Source organism: Aristolochia californica, unplaced genomic scaffold (genome assembly GCF_029961685.1).
Source record: "Aristolochia californica isolate CCGP_79_NKW_82.1479 unplaced genomic scaffold, dmAriCali1.0.hap1 SCAF_4, whole genome shotgun sequence".
NCBI classification, from domain to species: domain Eukaryota; kingdom Viridiplantae; phylum Streptophyta; class Magnoliopsida; order Piperales; family Aristolochiaceae; genus Aristolochia; species Aristolochia californica.
Window position 1 is genome coordinate 7,177,678 of NW_027182103.1, and position 23,152 is coordinate 7,200,829.

Sequence of the window (23,152 nt, forward strand, 5' to 3'; positions counted from 1 at the left end):
TTGCTCATGTATTTGGGTCTTCCAAGGATAAGTTATCTTCCCGTTCACTAGAAAAACATTTGTATCTGCTAACATTACTTTCTTTGAGGACGTACCGTTCTTTTCCTCTGTGTTTTACCTTTTGATCAAGTTGTCTCACCTGAACCGGCACCAGTTATCCCTATACCAATTGATGAGCCCGTTGGACTAGCACAAGCTGTTACTATCGAGAAACCATTACAAGTATATAAAGAAAGAAGTATCACCACCAACTCTCTCATTGGACCATGATTCTACTTTGTCTCAAGATCTTGGAGATAATTATCTACATCTTCCTATTGCACTCAGGAAGGGTGTCAGGAAAGGTAAAGGTACGCGTTATCCGTTATCTCAATTTGTGTCTTTTGGTCTTTATCTAACTCCTACAAAAATTTTGCTTTTTCCATTTCTACTTGCACTATCCCTTATTCGGTGCAGGAGGTTGAAAGCAAGCTATGGATGTTGAAATGGATGCTTTAATAGATCAGGACACTTGGCAAATGTGAAATCTACCATCTGGGTGGTTGCCACTGGGTTTTACTATCAAGTATAATGCAGACGATTTTATTGAGCGGTATAAAGCCTGGTTGGTTGTGAAGGGGAATACTCGAACCTTAGGTATTGATGTGTTTTAAATTTTTTCATTTGTTGCTCGTTTGTCGTCTGTAAGTATTTTGCTCTCAGTTGCAGTGAATCAAGGGTGGTCCCTATGTCAATTGGACATTAAAAATGCCTTATTATATGGTGATTTGGATGAAGAGGTATATATGGAACAACCTCCATGATATGTTGATAATGGGGAGACACATAAAGTATGCAGACTTAAGAAGGCGATTTATGGGCTGAAGCAGAATCCATGTGTTTGGCTTGAAAAACTCAGCCAGGTTGTGGTATCTATTGAGTTCTCGAGGAGTCATTGTGATCACTCCTTGTTTGTGATGAAGAGGTCCTCTAGAACTGTCGTGCTTTTGGTTTATGTAGATAACATTATATTATTTGGGAATGATATTTTTGGTATAGAGAATACCAAGTCTCATTTGTTTGCACATTTTCAAACTAAAGATTTGGGACCATTGAAATACTTTCTGGGCATTAAAGTGGCGAAAAGCAAAGGTGTGGTGATGACACAATGTAAGTATGTCACAGATATACTTCAAGAGTATGGTTTGTTGGGAGTCAAGCCAGCTGATACCATAGTGGAAGTGGAAAATGATCTCCTTGATGAGCAAAATGATGAATTAAATGACAAAACACAGTATAGGAGGTTAGTGGGAAAGTTAATTTATGCAACAATTACTAGACCAGACATTTCTTTGCAGTAAGTGTAGTGAGCCAGTTTATAAAACATCCTCGGAAAGTACACTTGGAAACTACACAAAAAATTTTGAGGTATTTGAAAGGAGCACCAGGAAAGGTCTTTCCTTTAGACTTAACAATCATATGAAGATAGAGGTTTTCTCTAATGCAGACTAGGTAGGGTCCAAACTAGACAGAAAATCAACCTTTGAATATTGTGTCATCCTTGGTTTGTTGGCGAAGTAAAAAGCATAATGTTTACCACTTCAGTGGTTAATCTTTTTAGGTAATCTTACTCTGGATGTTAAGTTATATCAATGGTTAAATTTTCAAGATATAAAAAGATTAAGGTTTATTACGTGTATAGAGGCATTTTTGTAATTTTTAACTCAAAACACTTATTTAAGGAGTCTGGAAATTCGTGCACAGTTCCCAAGGACACCATTTAGGATCTTTAGGAAGTTGTTCTTCTCTTTTGTCCTTTTTTTTCTCAATTTTCTCCTCTTCCTTCACCCAAATCATGATTTTTCCAGATCCCTTGGGGCCAAACCTACTGAGACTCTCATGGAGTATGGATAGTAGTGTGGATCTTAATGATGAAGATAGCTCGAGGAGGAATCATTAGATAATGTATAGGAGGTTGGTTGGAAAATTGATTAATGAGGAAGTAAATAAACTTGGTGTTGTCATCAGCTGGTGTTCAAAAGAAAGCTCCCCTCCTTGGCGCCATTGGCCAATCATTGATTGTATTGCTGACATTGTGTCATCCATTTATTGTAATTGGATCCTCGTTCCTAGATCAGCCAATTTTTTGGTTGATAAATTGGCAAAATTTGGAACCTCCCAACAATCTCTCATTATTTGGGAAGGTTTCGCCTCGTGTAATCAGCTCGTTTGAGCTCTCATAATAAAATTCAGCATCATTTCAAAAAAAAAAAAAAAAACTTGGTGTTGCATTTGTCTTGAGTATGATTAGTTAATTTATGGAAAAACCAAGTTCACTTGGAAGCCATGTACCGAGTCTTTAAAGTACTTAAAAGAAGCACAAAAAAAGGGATTATGGTATAGACCATATATATATCTTTTACCGAGTCTTTAAAGTACTTAAAAGAAGCACAAAAAAAGGGATTATGGTATAGACCATATATATATCTTACTATTAAAGGGATTTTAGATACTAATTATGTGGGTTGTAAGGTGGATCATGCATCTACTATTGGGTATTGCACCTATATTGATGGAAATCTAGCCAAACGATTTTTATTTTTTATTTTTTTTAAATGATGCTGAATTTTATTAAGAGAGCACAAACAAGCAAATTACAAGAGGGAAAGCCTTCCCAAACAATGAGAGATTGATGCGAAATTCCGAATTTTGCCAATTTATCAGCCAAAGAATTGGTTGATCAAGGAACGAGGTTCCAATTACAATGAATGGATGACACAATGTCAGCAATACAATCAGTGATTAACCAGTACCGCCAAGGGAGGGAGCTATCTTTTGAATACCAGCTGATGACAGTCTTTGAGTCTCCTTTGATAAGTAGCTTGCCATGAAACCGCTCTTTAAAGATTTGGACGCCAAATAGAAGAGCACTCACTTCAGCAATATTTGAATCAGCAATACCCACCGGCCCAGCATAGGATGGAATAGAGTCTCCACTGCTATCTCTGAAAACACCACCAGCTTCAACCGGCCCAGGACAGCCTTAAGCACTGCCATCAAAATTGAGTTTGATGCAGTCGTAAAGGGGAGGATCCCAGGTGGCCATAACCTGAATCCTGTAGGGGCCCACCATATGCGCGATCAAACCCCAATTTTCCCGAAGGAAAACGCCTGATAGAGAGGCAAACTCCTACCTAGTATGTGACCAACTTGAGATAAGGCTCACTGCCTGAGAAGTTGTATTATCTGGGGGTACTAGCCTTGCAGTTGAATCTCTGGTTATTTCGCTCGAGCCATAGGCACCATGGGACATGCGCAAGGCATACTAAGAGAATTATCTTGCCCCACCTAGGAAGGTGGATCCCCATAACCATCTCATAGGTGCCGAAAAGGTCCTGATGTGGCCCCATTTGGAGTCCAATCTTCTAAAATATCTTCATCCAAACTTGCCAAGAAAAATTACAATGTAAGAGAACATGTTAGACTGTCTCGTCACACACACCACAAAGGGGACAAGTACGATTGGGGGCTGGTGTAACCTCTTTTATGGAGGTTGTCAGAGGTGAGGATCTGTTCTCTGATGGTTGTCCAAGAATTTGATTTTACTAGGCGCTGAGAGCTTCAATGCCAGGTTTGCCTTGTGCTCATGCATGTTGTAATCTTGCTTTCTAATGTGAGAGTAGGCAGATGCAATTGTGAAACGGCTATTAATGTTGGGTTTCCATGTCAGTTTATCAGTTGCATGCTCACGAATAGCAATGCTGCCGAGTCTGGAGAGGAGAGAGCAAAAAGTTGAAGTTTCCTCATCATTTAATCCTCGGCGAAACGTGAGACTCCATGAGCGATCTCTCTAAGAATCAGCCATTGAGCAAGAGAGGTCCCTCACCACCCTAGAGAGCCCCGGGTAGTCCCCGGAGAGGGGGCGGGGGCCGCACCATTCATCCGACCGAAAGAGGAGGGCCCTTCCATTGCTCGTGCAAAAAGAAGTTGCTTCTCTGAATATTGGGAGGAGCTTTTGAATTGATTTCCATATCGATGATAGGAAGCGAGGTAATCTCATCATTGACGTTGAGTGTGGTGATGCGGTTGGCTCTTCTCTGTGCAAAGGCGACTGCATGGAAGAATTTAGTATTGGCATCCCCCTCAACGAGCCACTTAAATCTTGCACGCTGCTTCCAGTGCACGAGTTTACTATGAGCGAAGGACTACATTTGCCCTTGGAGGGCATATCTCTGGGTTACTTACGAGGAAGAGAGGTTTCTAGATTTCTCCTTAGAGTCAAGAGTGGAAATCTGAGAAAGGACGAAGGCTCTCTCGGCTGATGAAAAGGCCCAAGATCACAGCAACGGTTTCGGCATCTTGAGCTTGGCTGGGAAAGTCCACCCGTTCAGGCCAGCCACGACCATCCTCTCCCAGAAGGACTGGATAGAGGGGTCCGCCATCCAAGCATTGTTGAATCTAAAAAGGGTGGGGGGGCAGCTGTCGAAGTGGGTATCTACCAAAATCGGCCAATGATCGAAAACGACCCAATTGAGAACTTTGTCTGTGGCATTGCTGTAAAACTGGAGCTAGTCATTGTTGGCTAAGAAGCGGTCAAGCTTGGAGAGGATAGTGGGTTGTCTACCATTTGACCAAGTGAAGGTCTTCCCAGATAGGGTAACCTCATCAAGATCCCAGCTGCCAATAAAGTCTCCAAATAGCCACATGGAGGTAGTGATTCTCCAAAGAGGGCGGGGATTTCTCATGGCAGAAACGGGTAACATTGAAATCCCCCGCAAGCATCAAGGGAACGGACCACCTCTGACAAGTCCTCAAAAGGTCATCCCAAAAGAGATGTCTCTCATGGTGCGTAGTAGGACCATACACACCCACAAGGCACCAAATGTTCCCCGATCCTTTGTCTCACAGCTTGATTCCAAGGGAATAAGTGTCACAACAACGATCGAGCACCTCAAAATGCCACCAGCCGATCCAATCACATCCATAGAAATCCATCCAAGCTCCTTAAGAGGCCACAACTCGCAGATATATCCAAGGGGTAGAGAAGCTGCCTTGGTTTCTTAAAAAATAGAAACATTTGCCTTGATAGAGGCAAGGAGGTCCCAAACTGAGGCACGGCGATGCACAGATCCAATTCCACGAACATTCCAAGAGAGAATGATCATTGATCACTAGTCTTCTTCTTGTTCTCAGATAGGTGGTTATCTCCCCGAAGGGGTTCCGTGTAGACGGTACCCATCACCTTGGCAAGTTCCACTATCTGGGCCCAGGTTTCTAGGTTGAATTTTTGTTCTATCTGAAGAGCAGCAACATAATTCTGAGCTCTTTCACCCGGCTCTGGAAAGATGAAATCCCCTATCTCCCGATTGCAGGGGTATCTAGTAGTAACACTGGGACCACCCTGGAGAAGTTGTCTTGGTTAACCTCTATTCTGGCGCTCGTAGGTGGCAAGGGGAGGAAGAGAAGGAATTTTGGAGTCGAAATTTCTCGGAGGTGGTAGAGGGGGAGTTCATTATCTGAGTGGTGGTTTGAGGGGTGTGAGGATTGTGGGATAGATTTATAGGAAGGCATGTGGAGCTTTTAATGGGGGTGTGGTTATTTCGGGGGATAAAGTGGAGGGGGTGTGGTTATTTCGAGGGATAAAGTGGGAGGGTGAATGACAACTGTAGGTATCTGGGGGTTGGGATAGATTCTATCTGGGATAAAATCTGAGGTGGGTTGAGATGGGCAGGTGGTATGGCAGGCTGGAGGGAGGGACTATCAAGGAGGCAGGTGAAATAGCATCAGTGCCAACTGTAAGACTAGCTGGTTTAGGACACATTTGTTGGGGAGAAGAGACCGGGGTTGCTGCTTTCAATGTGCGGACAGGTTGTGGAGAATCTCTAGATTTAGCTACAGGACTCAAGCCACATTTCTGAAGTCTTCCATATCTGCCAACTCAATGTAGATCCAGAGTCAGGCATTGAGATGATGCCAGTGTTCAGTAAGAGGGTCCAGAGATATTATGGCGCCAAACCCCGAGATGATGCTCATGAAAACCTCATTGTGCCATAGTTCCGCAGGGAGGCCGGGACTGTAGCCCATTGCCCAAATTGACTAGAAGGAGTTGAGGGGAGCCATTCTGATATCCCAATGATGCCCAAGGGGGTGTGGGGTGTGAGAGCAAGGGCCATAGAAGACTCTTGCTGGGTTTCAAAATGAACAAGCAGGGATTGGGATTGAGGTAGAAAATTCTGGGTATGTAGGGGAGGTGAAGCTCATCAGTCAGCCATTGATCCCGAGTTGGTGGCCTCGGGAATATAGATCTTGGCGAGCACTGTTGAGCCACTATGATGATGAGTTTTATTATGAAAACTCAAACGAGCAAATTACAAGAGGGGAAGCCTTCCCAAACAATGAGAGATTGCTGGGAGGTTCCGCATTTAGCCAATTTATCAGCCAAAGAATTGGCTGATCTAGGAACGAGGTTCCAATTACAATGAATGGATGACACAATGTCAGCAATACAATCAGTGATTGGCCAGTGGCGCCAAGGAGGGTAGCTATCTTTTGAACACAGCTGATGGCAGTCTTTGAGTCGCCTCCGTTAATCAGCTTGCCATGAAGCTGCTCTTTAAAGATTTGGAGGCCGAATAGAAGAGCACACTCCAGCAGTATTTGAATCAGCAATACCCACCGGCCTTGCATAGGATAGAATAGGGTCTCCACTGCTGTCTCTGAAAACACCACCAGCTCCAGCCGGCCCAGGACAGCCTAAGGCATTGCCATGTGGCCATAACCGGTTTCCTACAGGGGCCCGCCATGTGCGCAATCAAACCCTAATTTTCTCGAAGGGAGACGCCCGATAGAGAAGCAAACTCCTTCCCATAATGTAGCCAAATTGAGATAAGGCCCACTGCTTGAGAAGCAATATTATCCAGGTTGCTAGCCTTGGTGATGAATATCCGGTTGTTTCGCTCGAGCCATATACACCATGGGACATGCGCAAGGCATGCCCAGAGAATTATCTTGCCCAACTTAGGAAGGCATATCCCCATAACCATCTCAACGGTTCCGAAAAGGTCCTGATGCAGCCCCATTTGGAGACCAATCTTCTGAAATATCTTCATCCACACTTGCCAAGAAAAGTCACAATGTAAGAGAACATGCTGGACTGCCTCGTCGCACACACCACAAAGGGGAAAAGTGCGATCAGGGGCTGTGTAACCTCTTTTATGGAGGTTGTCACAGGTGAGGATTTGTTCCCTGATGGCCGTCCACACGAAGAATTTGATTTTACTAGGCGCTGAGAGCTTCCATGCCAGGTTTGCCTTGTGCTCATGCATGCTGTAATCTTGTTTTCTAGTGTGAGAGTAGGCGGATGCAACTGTGAATCGGCCATTAATGCTGGGCTGCCATATCAGTTTGTCAACCGCATGGTAGTGCTGCTGAGTCTGGAGAGGAGAGCAACAAGCCGTTGTTTCTTCATCATTTAGTCCCCGGCGAAACGTGAGACTCCATGAGCGATCTCTCCAAGAATCAGCCACTGAACAAGATAGGTCCCTCACCACTCTAGAGAGCCCCGAGAAATCCACGGAGAGGGGGCGGGAGCGACACCATTCATCCGACCAAAAGAGGAGGGTCCTTCCGTTGCCTGTGTGAAAGGAAGTTGCAGCTTTGAATGTTGGGAGGAGCTTTTGAATTGCTTTCCATATCGGGGATTGGAGGCGCTTTTTTTTTTCCATTACTTTCATTTAAGTGAATACAAAATGGCAGTACAGGTGTTTCTCCCTGATAACTACATTTTTGTGGAAGCTATTTGTTCTTCTTTTCTTCCCTTCTAACTCCTTCCAAACATAATGTCGAATTCAACACAAAAGAGGGGGGGGGGGGGGGGGGGGGGGGGGGGGGGGGTGTTCGTGACAATGAGGGATTGAAGGGAAACCCCCTCTTTAGCAAGAGAATCAGCTAAACAGTTTGTTGCTCTAGAAATATAACTACAATTACAAACAAAACAACCAACAAGCTCAAGAATCTCATAAAAACTAGACCAATGATGCCAGAATTCAAAGTGATTAAAGTGTTAAATGAGTAATCAAACCAGTGTTATCCAGCCCAAAGAAAATTTAAAGACCCTATTTCCCAGTGAAACAATAACTTTCTTCAATCTTTTATTCTCAAAAAGCAATCCAATTTTGAGTCACTATATCAACAATATATTAGGATCATGACAGTGATTCCACAATAAACTATATGATCATTGTGAAGTTGGGTCGAAGGCCCATCCCATAATGACTTGTCAACTTAGGAAACCCCTTTCCCAACTAATAAACTTAATATCTTTGTACTCTAATCTATGTAAGACTATTCCTTAACACTCCCATTCACGTGGAGGTCCTCTTTTGTGGCTCTACAAGTGGATAATTTAGGTGTAGGCCCTCTTTTATGGTCTACAAGTAGATAATTTTAGGTGTAGGCCTTCAAATGAGTACATACTCTGATACCATGTGAAGTTGGGTCCCATCCCAAAATGACTAGCCAACTTAGGAAACCCTTTTCCCAACTAATAAACTCATGATCTTTGTACTCACTAATCCATGTGGGACTATTCCTTAACAATCATAACTTAGGCTTTGTCAGATTACACAATCAGCATATAATGCACAAGAAAATCTCGAACTCCACATTGTTATATAGAATAAAAAAGTACGAACTTGAATAGAAAAAAAAAATAACCACACCTCAAGTTTGTCAGCATATTTACTCCATATTTCTCGAGGCCAAAACATGCGAGATTTTGGTATCTCATTAATATCTTCTAGATAGTCACGAATAATATTTGTTTTCTGCAATTGGCAGCACAGAGATGGAAAACGTACATAAGAAATTATCTCACTGAACAATGTATATAAGAGATTTTCCAGCTGCCAACACCTGAAGAAATAATCCCATTGAATTGGAGAGGTCAACAGGAGCTAGATCTTCCAGCTCACAAGTGAAAAACAACTTGGACAGTCCTAAGCCAACAAGCCCTGCTACATAGTGGCAATACTCATCATAATCATCCACCGTTTCAACCTACAATGTAATGTGAGCTTGTGAAAAAACATGTAATATTCACTAATGACCAATCAAAATAGCATTAAAGGATAGAATAGGCACCCATTTATGTTCATAAATCACTTTCTACAATAGTTTACAAACCTCTTTGCAAATGAATTTTGCCATCCCTGCTCCCATTCTTTCTGTAATGTCTTCTATTGCTTCTTGATAACTAAAGAAAACATAAATGAAAGACATTACAAAAAAACTATAGGGAGAACAGGACACCCTTTTTGAATCTGAAGTTTTTCCTTTTTCTTAATACATATACAATTAGAAGAATCAAAAGCTAATAAGACCATATTCGACTTTCTTTCCTCTTTTAGATCACTATCTTTAATTAGTATTTGAGGTGGATACAGAAAAAGACCACAAGAAAGCCTATAAGATAGAAAAAGACCACTAGTAAACTCAATAAATAAATAAAACAACACTATAGCTAATGATTTTTCTAGTGACTAAGAAAACAGGACTAAGAAACTACCCTCTTCCAAGATCTAGAAAGGCATCAGCAACATGGTGAAACTGATCCATGAGAACTTTGTAGTCCTTTATTCCACCTAAATACAAGTGATGTGTCAGGAATAATAATAGTAAACATTACAATGTAAAAAAAGTAAACAAATAGATAAATCAGTGCAAAAGAAACAAAATAACATGTAACCTACCTAAAAGAGCATTCACATGTAAGATCCAAAAACAATACAAATACACACAAAAGGTGAAGAACAGAAAGACCACCACCCATTCCATTGCATGTGCTGATTGATCGTGCTTTGACATGTCATACGAGTGGAATCAATCTTAAGAAGTAAATTGTTGATTATTTATGGCATAAGTTGATCAAACTATGGGATAAGAAAATACAAAAAGATTCATATTTTAAGTTTTATTTATAAAATTAAGTTAAAAAAAACAATACAATCCTGCTGCATAAACATGAAAACAATGGATGCTTCATAACATTAAAGTTTCCATTGTTTATATCCAAGTCTTCTCCTACATACTTACTGAACCAATGTTGTAATCAAGTATGAATATAAACCAGATTAACTTTAAGTGAACTAAACACATTCAAATTCTTCAATTGAACTGGTGTTAAACTCATCCAATTTTTTATGACACAAAGGTTCCTAATGAATTTTTTCCACATGCATTATTTACAAATTACAATTCATTTTCCAGGTGTAGCCATTTTACTTCAACAAAAGCATTAAGCTGTGGACTCATCATCTTATATAAATAGGGAAGCAAATCATTGTTGTTGACACCATTTCCACAGCAGAGTAAAAGCCTTGGCGCTACACCACCTAGCTTTATATGAACTCCTTCAGTTATTGCAAACATACCCAACATAAACACAACTAAAAATAATTAAAAATAACATTCTCACTAGAAAAAGATTCTTAGAGGAAATTGTTGGCAGAAGAAGTAATCCAGAATATACAAAAAGAGCCTCACATGAGAAATGCCACTCGCGGTCATATATGTGCTGATGAAAAGACTGCAGAATCGGTACTTTAATATCGGTGCTAATACTTGTATCATCCTCTGCAAATAATAGCAAAGGCAGCTTCAGATAGAACATGTCCCAAGACTTATTTTTGTTGCTTTCCTCAATAATAACAAAAATGAATATGAAGAAGACAACAACAAAATATTAATGAGAAATCTATCTACTCTTAGGAACATGAAGAAGCAAACCTTGAAAGATAGTCATTGAGTGTGTCAGTCATGCATGCAATTTAGTTGAAGGGTATTTTTGTCATTTTCACCACAGTTGATGCAATAATTAGTGAGAAGAGACAAATTTTGTCATCTCAGCTAAGACGCCCGACATCTTTCCTGGTTGTTTTAGCATTTTTTTCACCAAATCAAGCCCTAAAACTTATTATTTTGCAGATCTGAATAGCTGAGGTCCAGATCTACAACATATAAAGAAATCTTATCGAAATTTTGCCGGAAAAAGTAGATCTAAGCATTGGAAGTTTCCCCTGAAGATATCAGGTACCTGGATCTTCAAGTCAAACTCAAGGAGAATAATCAGGTTCAACAAAAATTAAAATAAAATAAAAACCCTTTTCCCTTTCTTATAAATTTCCTGCCTTCTCTAATATATGATTATGGAAGTTTTTAATAACTTTTTATATTAGTGGTTTTTAATATTAGTTGTGTATTTGATATTATGATAAAAGTTATAAAACTGACCGACCCGATCACTAACCTGATGAGGTGACAGGGTCTGATTCAATCAGGTCTGAATGTCAGTTGAAAGAGCTCAAAAAGTAAATATATATATATATATTAAAAATTAAAAAGAAAAAGAAAAATATTTCAATGTGGTTTTGCAGGGGGAGGGGAGAGGCATCTTTAGTCGACAAGGAAAAACTTCTTAACTCTTAAGAAAAGAGTTTTTTCCTCTTCCAAAATCCTATTACAACTTCCATGTATCTCTTATATTCTATCTTTTTCTTTCAAGCATCATTGCTACCCTGGAAACGACCATGGCTACTTGTGGGTAACATCCAACCTTTCTCCAAAAACCCATTGTCACGCAAATCCCACCATCCTCAAGTCTTTGTCGACATGGAACCATATCCATTCCTAAAACAAATAGAACTTTCTAATCTCACAAAGATCTTAAGCAATTGCACTTTAAGGAGAAATCCAAATCATCTTTGCCTTCTTCCTCGTCGACATGGTCATCTTTAATCTGCCAAAACCTGCAAAGCAACAAGATTGACAAGCCCACCACATAAAGGATTCCTCTTTAGACTCTCTTTTGGACACCTGCAAATCAAGATACATGAGTTTCCCTATGCACAATGACTGCTTCATATCATGCAACTGTGAGAGCTTAGCTTTGCCTTTCACTAAAGGACCGGGGTTCAAAGGATCACAAGAAGGACAAGAATGCGCCCAAGGAGGTTGAAAAAGTATAAGCTTCACCACATACCTACCAAATATGTAAGGGTTATATAGAAAATATGGGAGTTGGGGAAGTGTAAAAAAAACAATGGAAGCTTCCCTCATCTACCACTTACTTGCATTAGGAAGATGGGAACACCCTAGATTCAACATAGGTCATGCAGGCAGGATGGGTGTTTTGTTCTCAAAGAAATCAATATTTCCACTCTATTTAATGCACTTCCCATCCATTCTACAGGCTCTACTCTATTGCACAAGGAAATTCTCCCCTACAACATAGCAAGCAATGATCTGGCAAACCTATCGCTTCACCCAATTCGCCAATTAAGCCAACAAACCTAGGGGTGGCAATTTTACTCACTTTACTAGTTTAATAATAAAATGATATCAAAGAAAAAATTTTACTCGTTTATGAATTCAATCAATTTATCCAATTACCCATCACCTGGTTTATCAACAAAACGGATATGGATAATCAGTTTTCGGCATCCAACCCATTTATTGGATTTTATATAATATATATCTAGCCTAAAAGAAGGGAGAAAGTAGAGGATAATAGATTGTTTTTTCAACATTATAAAGACGTTTTATTAGTTTTATTATTTTATAATATTCTATAGTTTTTGTACAAATCAGCTATTTATTATCATGTTTATGTGGTTTTAAAACAATATATTAAATTATCCATTTACTTACCCATTTAACCATTAAACGGGCAAGAAAATTGATACGGAATAAATTGTTACACATTCGGGTGAAAAAGGTAACACACCAAAGGCATGGCAAACGAAACAGGTAATAGAATACCCATCACCCATTTCGTCTGTTACCCATTTACAACCCTAGGCTAACCTAGCCGGGTCAATTGGGTTAGACCCAAAACCAGAACAATGACCAGGGTCTGGTTGAACCGGATTCGATCGATCGGTTGAATTGAGCCTGGTCTACAAATCCCCAAAAAGTAAAAGTAATTGTTGAGTGGTCGGAACCTTCTACCATTCATGAGGTTTGTAGTTTTCATGGTTTAGCCACTTTTTACTAATGATTTGTCAAGGGATTCAATTCCATCATGGTGCCCATCACGGACTACATGAAGAAAGGAGAGTTCTCGTGGTCAAAAGCTACCTCTCACGATTTCCAAGAAATTAATAAACGTATGACAGAGGCACCTTTTATGAGATGCATCAGGTATCGGAATAGGTAGAGTACTGAGTCAAGAGCATCATCTGATCGCATATTTTAGTGAAAAAATTAACAATGCTAAACAAAAGTCCTCTGACTTATGATATGGAATTATATGCGGTTATACAAGCTTTACATTATTGTTGTCATTATCTCCTTCCACATGAAATTGTTTGTACTCCGAGGCCCTTCAATATCTCAATTCACAAAAGAAACTTAATTCTAGGCATGGACGATGGGTCGCATACCTACAAGCATACTCTTTTGTCTTGAAGCACCAATCCGAGAGTGAGAGTAAGGTGGCAGATGCCATCAGTCGCAAGATTAGCTTATTGTCTGTTGTGAGTGTGCAAGTTACCAGTTTTGAGAAGATCAAAGATGACTACACTTCATGTCCTGACTTTGGTAAGGTGTACACTGAATTGTGAGAGGGACAGTGGCACATCATCGATGACTTCTACCTCTAGGATGATCTATTTCAAGTTGATAAGCTATGCATTCCCCGTACGTCAGTGTGAAACTTTTTGGCTTGGGAACTCCATGTTGGAGGACTTAGGGGACATTTTGGGCGAAATAAAACAATTAAGTGGAAAACCGATTTTACGGGCCGAGCTTAAAAAGGGATGTCGCAAAACTGGTAGGACATGTCAATTGGGTAAACATAAGAAAAAAACATTGGGTTACATACACCCCTACCATTGATTTTGTCTTAGGTCTACCACATACCTTTCGGAAAAATGACTCCGTAGTTGTTATGGTGGCTCACTTTGCTATGATGGCTCATTTTATCCCTTGTACTAAAACTTCCAATGCATCCAAAGTCGCTCGACTATTCTTTGATGAGATTGTCAACCTATACGGTCTTCCTCAAACCATAGTTTCTAACAGGGATGTCTGCTTCATAAGCTACTTTTGGAAAACTTTGTGGCACTTATTAGGTACACAATTGAAATTTTCTATTGCAAACCATCCACAGACTAATGGCCAGACTGAAGTCGTTAACCATAGTTTAGGGAACCAACTTCAATGCCTTGTTGGTGACCATCATCGGACATGGGACTTAATTCGTCCAACTGCACAATTTGCATACAACAGTACAATGAATAGGTCAATAGATATGAGCCCATTTCAAGTTGTCCATGGCTATCAACCAATGAAACCTCTAGACCTCATACCAATGTCTCCCCATGCTAGGGTGTCTAAGTCCACTATTTCATTTGCATGTTGAGTCCAAGAATTACATGCTGAAATTAATAAACGTATTCACACAAATAATGCCAATACAAAAACTTATGCTAATATGCACAAAAATGCTAAAGAATTTAATGAGGGTCACTATGTCATGGTTTGGATCCGACCCTAGCGGCTGCCTTCGGAGCAAGCTCGAAAGCTACAAGCCAATATTGCAGAACCATTTAAGGTGCTGAAAAGAGTAGGAACTAATGCCAATGTTGTTAATTTGCCACTTCAATTTGGCATTAGCTTCACTTTTAACATTGAAGATTTGATCGCATACAGAGGTCCTCCATCTATTCCTGACGATCCATTTTGTCCGACCCCTTCTGACTCTATAACTTTGTCCGATACAGCACCCATTCCCACCCCTACAGCCCCTCCTTCCTTTCATCCTTTACCACCAGCACAAAAAGATCATATTGATACTATTTTAGATGAACAAGGGTTTTTACAAGGAACAGTGCGGTTCAACGTTTCTTAGTACGTTAGAAAGGGCGTCCAAACTTAGACAACACTTGCATTTCTTATGAAACACTACAACAATTAGATCCGAATTTGTTTTATCAGAGCCTCCAAGAGCTACACTCGACGGGATAAAGATTTGCCTACCCCAAGAAAGTTGGTGGGGACACCAGTGTGCCACCAGTCACACGAGTCTACACTCGGAGACGTAAAGCCCCACCACCCCCATATTTTTGTAATTTTTATTTTTTTTTTTATTTTTATTTCTCCTGATTTTATGAGATTTATCAAATACTAATTCATCTCTTTTCTTCTGATTTAATGAGATTTATCAAATAGTGATTTATCTCTTTTTTTAAATTTCAGTTTTGTTTCTTTTTTAAAGGACTGTAATTGGATTAGTGGGAGATTATTGATGAATTAAGATAATTCTCTGTTTTCCTTGTTCTCTGCTCCCTCTCTACTCTTTTCTTTCTTCTTCTCATTTCCTCTTTTCCTTCTCTGAATCCCCACTTTCTTCCCCAATTTCACCGTCTAAATCCTTAAAATCACGTTTTTCCACATCAATCAACTCCTCCATCTCTAAATTAATCAACTATATAATGATGAAATACCCTTGACTTCTACGCTCTTACTAAAGTTAGGGCATATATGTCAATTAACCCCAATTTAGTACAAAAATTATTGAAATCTCATTGGTGAATACATCTCCGATCTGTTTTGTGTTCCTCACATATAGAGTAACTACCTTCCTCATCATTACATCTCAGATAAAATAAAGATCTACCCCTATATGTTTAATTCTTTCATGGAAAACAGGGTTACTTCAAAAAAAAAAAAAAAAAAATGATTGCTTCATTATCACACTTCAGCACCATTAGATCTTCAAAGGCTAATCTCAACTCTTTGCACACTGAGTTTACCAACATAAGCTCACTTACACGGGCTATAGCACGATACTCTGCCTCAGAACTTGAACAAGCTACAACATTTTATTTTTTGCTCTTCCAACAGATGAGATTTCCTCCAACAAACATACAAAACCATGTAATAGATTTCTTATCCTTTTGGATCTTCCATAGTCTACATCTGAGTACCCTTCAACCTTTAAGTGTTCACAAGTGTTCACAGGATAAAATAGTTCTTTCCAAGGGCTCCCTTCAAATAACTCAATATTCTCTGAGAAGCTTCCAGATAAATCTTGAGGATATTTTTCGTGAATTGACTCACTACACTCATGGGAAAAGAAATATCTAGTCTGCTCATTGTTGTATAGATCAATTGCCCAACTAATCTTTCTATACATGGTCATGTCCCTCAGTAAGATTCTCTTCCTCAAACAAATTTTAGCCACTTTCTATAGGTGTCTCCATAGGTTTAACTTTTAATAACTTATACTCATGCAACATATTAGTAACATATTTTCTTCGAGAAAATACTACACCTTCCTTACTCTTAGCAATTTCAATTCCCATAAAATACTTCAAAACACCAAGATCCTTGGTCTGACAATGTGTCTTAAGATATCCATTACTTCTTCAATTCCCTAAATATCACCTTTGGACAACACAATACCATCTACATACACAACAAGTACCACAAATCTAGCTATTCGATGTAAAACAAATAAGTAATGATCGCAATGACTCTATACAAAAAATCAAAAGCTGTAACAACTTTACTAAATTTATCAAACTAAGTCCTGGACTTTGTTTCAAGCTATACATCAGCCCTAGTGCAGGTTCCGGTGCACTTTATCTTCTGAATTTGATCCCCTTGTTGGATTTTTTGGATTGTTTGATCTGCGCACATCTTATATCTGCCCTAATTGTGATTTTACGTTGTGGGACCTACTTGAGCTGGTTGATTTGAAACTTTTTGGAAGGTTTATTTGATCTGTTTGGTATTCTTATATATCTGATATGGCTGACTCTGGTGAGGTTTACACTCCAGCAAAGGAGTCATATAATCCTGATGGTAAAGATATTATTATTATCACCTCTGATAAGTTTAATGGTGATAATTACCTTACTTGGTCTAAATCTATTAGAATGTACTTTACGGGCACGAAAAAGTTAAAATTTATTAGAGATGATCCTTTTGTTCCTCAGGATGATTATTGGGAGGTTGAAGATAGTCAAGTGATGACTTGGCTTGTCAATAACATGGAATCTAATATCAGAAGCCAAGTTATGAACTTTGACATTGCCACAGCTATGTGGTTGTCCTTGGAAGCTCTTTAAGTACAAGATTTTGATTTTCAGGACTCCATGAATTTAGCTCATGGAGAAAAAGGGAAACAAACCCTTTGGGAGAAAATAGGAGGAAGAAGGGTTATGGAATTGATTATTCCTAACCCTCCCCCTGAAGCTCTATTTATAGATTTATGAAAGTACAATATTACAATAATACCCCTAAACTTAGGGTTTAGGGTATAGGGTTTTAACCCTGGAACTTTAACATAATTACATCAATGCCATCTCTATGAGATGGTCCTTTATTTACCATTCTGTCATCACTATATGTGGGCCTATGGGCCTTCTCCTTGATTTGTAGGCCTTGAGCCCGTCTTCTATTTCTCTTGGATCCATGGGTCTTCCTTGTTCTTATGGGCCCGGGCCCATCTTCTAATACACTTTGATATGTGGGTCTTCCTTGGTCGTGTGAGCTTGGGCCCTGTCTTCCAACACTCCCCCTCAAGCTGGGGGTGAGAGAACAGTATGAACTCCCGGCTAGCTGCAAATGATGCATAAAATTTTTTTTGTATAATGTGCCTTCATCTTCCAACACTCCCCCTCACGATGGTGCTCTCGTTCATGAGGCCAAGCTGGTATAATATCAGTGAGAGTAAATCACTCCTAGCCGCTAAGACATTGCTCTAAAGTGTCCACCTCCACCACCGTGTCCCTCCACAAGACAACGACTCTCAACTGGGAGAGTAATATATGATATTAATGGGGGGAAGTAACATAAATATAATAATAAATTTCTCCATCATGGACTTCCAACCACCAAAATTTAATATTTCTTACGGGGATGAACGTCATGGACTTCCATCCACAAAAAATTGATATTTTTTATGGGGATGAAGTTCCTCCCTCATGGACTCCCAACCACAAATAATTTTGATATTTTTTACGGGGATGATGTTCCTCCGTCATGGACTCCCAATCACAAAAATTGGATATTTTTTATGAGATGAAGTTCCTATGTCATGGACTCCCAACCACAAATAAATTTGATATTTTTGACTGGGATAAAGTTCTTCCATCATGGACTCTGAACCACAAATAAATTTGATATTTTTGACGGGGATGAAGTTCCTCCATCCGAGTCAGAAAGGACGGTGGCTTTTGACTAAGTAATGTGGGTTTTCAAGGTGATGATGGCGGTTATGGGGGGAATGGGGGATTTTGAATTTCGAGGTGTCAGTTTTTCTAGCCAGGGGGATTGTCAAGGATTTGAATTTGAGTTCAAATTTGGGGACGATCTGGCCAAGTCGGGTGGGCCTAGGTTTGTTGTTGGCTAGGTGATTTGACTCAGTCGAGCAATGACTTAGTTGAGCAGGGGGGATGGAGGTTGACCTACCATTGGGGGGGACGGGGGGACCAATCCAGCGAGTTCGCCATGGAATCCTCTGTCCAGTGGGATGAAGGGGCTATGAAAACCTTTGCAATGTCTAACCTGGCACGGCTAGTGGTTTCCACTGCCCATTTGATTGGTTCTCCGAAGTTTCAGGCCATCCGGTTTAGAGCCTTTTACAACCAAAGCTCTGCTGGGATTCCAAGAAAGGAGAACCATTCACTGTAGAGGCAAGCGGGGGAGGTCGAGGACCAGTCTCTTATTTTCGAGAAGTTGGGGAGTTGGCCCAATTTTCGGAAGAGGGGGGAAATTTTGGTCTGTAATTTTAAGGGGTATCGATGAAGAAGGGGCTTTTTTTGAAGGGCTCAAGTATTTTTCCTGGAAGAAGGATGGTAGAGAGTTTCGGAAAATGCTCCAATTGAAAGAAAAACCTGATTTCTCTGGAATATATATATATATATATATCCTCGCCATGATTTGGTCTCCCCTGCTTTGAATGATTTTACATTCTCTGGTTCCACGGTAAACAGAGAGGGAGAAGGATATAGAGCTTGATCAGAATTCCTTGGGCCGAGGAGAGGACGCACCTTCAGTGGTGATGGCATCGAAATTTTGGAGGAAATAATTCCCTGTCGTCTCTGGGACAGAGATGAAAGCACGCTTCGATCCGTTTCGTATTGTGATACGGATCGAAGCACATTTTTGTCAAGGAGCCGCCTCAAGGAGAACTCCGAGTCTCCAAATGAGAGGATGACCATCGACCGTCAAGAAATGCCTCTTACGTTTTCGGTTTTGTTGTATCATCATCCAACCTTCTGAGGGCTCTTCTTCAGTGTTTCCTCCATTTTCGACGTCTTTGTTACTGTTGTTGCTGGTGATGAGGACCGCCGAAGGGTCCTTTTTGCAGCCGATGCAAAAAGGGGCCTTCCCAGAGCAAGTTTTTTGAGTAAAGGTAATATCCCCACCTACCTCCTCCAGTCGATGTGTTGAAGCTGGTACGCTCTTTTGTCTTCGCTTGTCACTAGCGTCGAAGACCACCTGGTCCCCACTTTGATTCATCTCAGTTTTCTTTTTCATGTTGGTTTTGTCTAGTCACACAAATATGCTCTTCACAGAGTCCCTTGCCTCAAGCAACACCCAAGCTCGAACCGATGATGACGATTCCCACGCTTTTGGACAGTGTTTTTTTCCCTTCTCTCATTCTCGTTTACGCTGCTCGCGCCACTCTCGCAAAAGAATCTCGCTTCTCTCTCATGCTCTATCCTCACCCCCGACGTTGCTGGAGCAACTTTCTCTCTCTTTCTTTTGGCTAAGAATAATTATTTCTCAGTTGTTTTCTTTTCTTATACTCATTACTGGTAGTTTACAAAACATGAAGTTTCAAGTTCTTTTCATTGAACTATGAAACCAGACACATCTTAGAGTTAAGAAGCTCATGGTTGTGTTACCTACTATTTTCTGACTTAAAAGAGTATATTCTCGTTAAACATGTTAATCTTGTTGATGGGTCAGTTTCATCAGTACAGGCAGTGGAAAATGTTTCCCCTCAATCTGTATTGTTAGTTCCAAAATTTCCTTTAAATATGTTGTATGTCAATTAAGTGGGTAAGTCTATAAATTGTTCTCTAACTTTTTACCCTACTCATTGTGTCTTTCAAGATCTCGTGACGAGGAAGATGATCAATTCCATTCGTGAGAGAGGGGGACTATACTATCTAGACAGACAAAACCCAAACAGTACTTTTACATGCACTACACAGCTGATTCACCTCTTCAGTGGCATCTCAGACTTGGTCATCCATCTCTAGCAAAACTAATTCAAGTAGTTCCAGATCTTCCTTCTAGTATTACTTTTCAATGCGAGTCATGTCAACTGGGCAAGCATCACCAAAGCTCTTTTCCTATTTCATCTCATAAGATAAGTGAACCTTTTGAGCTTGTCCACTCAGATGTCTGGGGTCCTTGTCATTTGACTAATCAGTTTGGTCATAGGTATTTTATTTCCTTTATTGATGATTTCAGTAGATGTACTTGGATTTATCTCATGCGAGAAAAATATGAAGCTTTTGATGTATTTCAACTATTTTATAATGAAATAAAGAATCAATTTACAACTTCTACCCCTATCTTGCATATAGACAATGGTCTTGAGTTTATGAATCTTAAATTCGACCCTTTTTTGTCAATCACAAGGAATCATTCAACAGACTTCTTGTGTGTTCATCCGCAACAAAATGGAGTTGTTGAGCGCAAGAATCTTCATTTAATGGAGGTCGCTCGCACTATGCTGATTCACATGAATGCACCTAAGACTTATTGGGGTGATGTTGTTCTTACTGCATGCTTTCTGATATATAGAATTCAGTCTTCTACTTTTGATGGCAAGATTCCTATTCAGATTTTATTTTTTTAGCAGAAGCGTGAATATATTCAGTCTTCTACTCTTGATGGCAATATTCCTATTCAGATTGTTTTACCTACTGCACCTTTGTGTATGTTTTGCACATGTATATGATCAGTCAAAGGATAAGTTGTCCCCAGGGTCTATCACGTGTGTATTTTTGAGATATTCTCAAACACAGAAAGGGTACAAATGTTACTGTCCATCTATGAGAAAAACATTTGTATCTGTTGATGTTACCTTCTTTGAGGATGTTTCATTTTCTAAATCTTCTAAATCTGAGTCGGTTCCACCTAAACCCTCTGTACCTAGTCCGGTTATTCCACTTCCCGTTGATGAATATGCTCCAGCCTTATGAGATGCTCCTACTAAAAAACCCATGCACGTATACCAGCACCGACAGCAACCATCTCATTCTGAACCAGACCCCCTCCTCACATCCGACCATGATTCTTCATTGTCTCCTGATCCTGAGGTAAGTGATTTGCACCTTCCTATTGCTCTTCATAAAGGTATTCGTAAAGGTACTCGCCATCCTTTATCTCATTTTGTCTCCTTTGCTTCCTTGTCTGATAACTATCATAAGTTTGCTTTGTCCATCTCCACTTGCACTATTCCTTCTTCAGTGCAAGAGGCCTTTTTGCAACCTCATTGGAAGAATGTCATGGATGTTGAGATGGAAGCATTAACTGATAGAGGGGCTTGGGAGTTATGTGACTTACCTCCAGGAGTTGTTGTAGTTGGGTGTTGATGGGTTTATACTATTAAATATAAATCAGATGGATCAATTGAATGGTATAAGACTTGGCTTGTTGCCAAAGAGTATACATAGACATTTGGAGTGGATGTTCTTTAGACTTTTTCTCCAGTTGCTCACTTGTCCTCTGTTCGTATACTTATATTTGTTGCAATTCATAAAAGTTGGTCACTTTTCCAACTAGTTATAAAAAATGTCTTCTTATATGGTGACCTTGAGGAAGAAGCCTATAGGGAGCAACCTCCATGGTATGTTGCTCAAGGGAAGACACATAAAAAGGCTCTTTATGGTTTAAAACTGAGTTTGTGAACTTGGTTTAAAAATTTTAGTCAAGTGGTTATATCCATAGGATTTCGTAGAAACCATTGTAATCACTCATTATTTATTCTGAAACAACCATCTGGAATTATTATCTTACTGATATACATAGATGATATCATCCTATTTGGGTGTGACAGATCAGGTATTGAAACAGTTCAATCCCATTTGGGAAATCACTATCAAACTAAGGACATGGGTCAGTTGAAATATTTTCTAGGTATTGAGGTAGAGAGAAACAAGGAAGGAACAACACTGACTCAGAGGAAATGCTTCAAGAATATGGTCTTTTGGGGGCTAAACCTACGGATACACCAATGGAGGTAGGACTTGATCTTCATGATGATCAAAGCCCAGAACTAAAAGATAAAACAATGTATCAAAGGCTAGTAGGCAAACTCATCTATGTTATAGTTACTAGACTGGATATTTCATTTGTAGTGAGTGTAGTGAGCCAATTCATGGAGCATCCACGTAAGATTCACCTAGAGGCCGCACAAAGAATCTTGAGATATCTAGAAGGGAACACAAAGAAGAGGTTTCCTTTTCAAACCTAATAATCACTTGAGGATTGAGGTTCTCTTTGATGCTGACTATGCAAGCGCCTAGCTTGACAAAAAATCAACCACTACATAGTGTATTTTTTGGAGGAAATCTAATCAGCTAAAAAATTGTTAAAAGACACCCACGTGTGCAGGTGGCATGGCTAGCAAATAAGGAGAAGAAGTTTCATAGAGATGGCATAGAGTTGTAATTATGCAAACTGGAGTATGTCCTCTTATGTTTATTTCTTTTTGAATAATGTAGCCCTAAGGGCATTGTAGTCATTGTTAACACTTTTCCACAACTATAAGGCATGGGGTAGAGCATTCAAGCCTCTTCCTCTTGGCTCAAATTCATCCTTATACCTCTCTCTTTTCCTCTTCTTTCTCTCCCTTGGTTACTTCTTTCCTCTCTCCTAAGAGTTAGAGTTCCTCTCTTCTCTCTTTCCCTTGAGATCTCTTGTGTTTATGTGTTAACCCTAGAAATCAACAAAAAGTAAAAAGCAGAATGTTGTTGGTCGGTCAAATACAGAAGCTGAATATAGAGCAATACCCCACACTGTCAATGAACTAATGTGGAAAAAATCTGTTGTCTAGGAATTTGGCCTTGAGCAGAAGGATCCTATGTCCTATGACTATGTATTGTGATAACCAGGCAATAATCTTCATTGCAAACAATCCAGT

General features: G+C 39.8%; 1 protein-coding gene across 4 annotated transcripts in view; it reads right to left on the minus strand.

Moving 5' to 3' along the window:
* Positions 1–23,152, minus strand: part of LOC137962099 (squalene synthase 1-like) — an 85,934-nt gene that overhangs the window by 36,847 nt on the left and 25,935 nt on the right. For all 4 annotated transcript variants that reach the window (XM_068808815.1, XM_068808812.1, XM_068808811.1 and 1 more), the window contains 5 exons: positions 10,522–10,611; positions 9,545–9,620; positions 9,163–9,232; positions 8,893–9,036; positions 8,700–8,804 (listed from right to left, as the gene is read on the minus strand). In XM_068808815.1, coding sequence (XP_068664916.1) covers positions 8,700–8,804; positions 8,893–9,036; positions 9,163–9,232; positions 9,545–9,620; positions 10,522–10,611 — 485 coding nt within the window. The remainder of the gene's footprint in view (positions 1–8,699; positions 8,805–8,892; positions 9,037–9,162; positions 9,233–9,544; positions 9,621–10,521; positions 10,612–23,152) is intronic.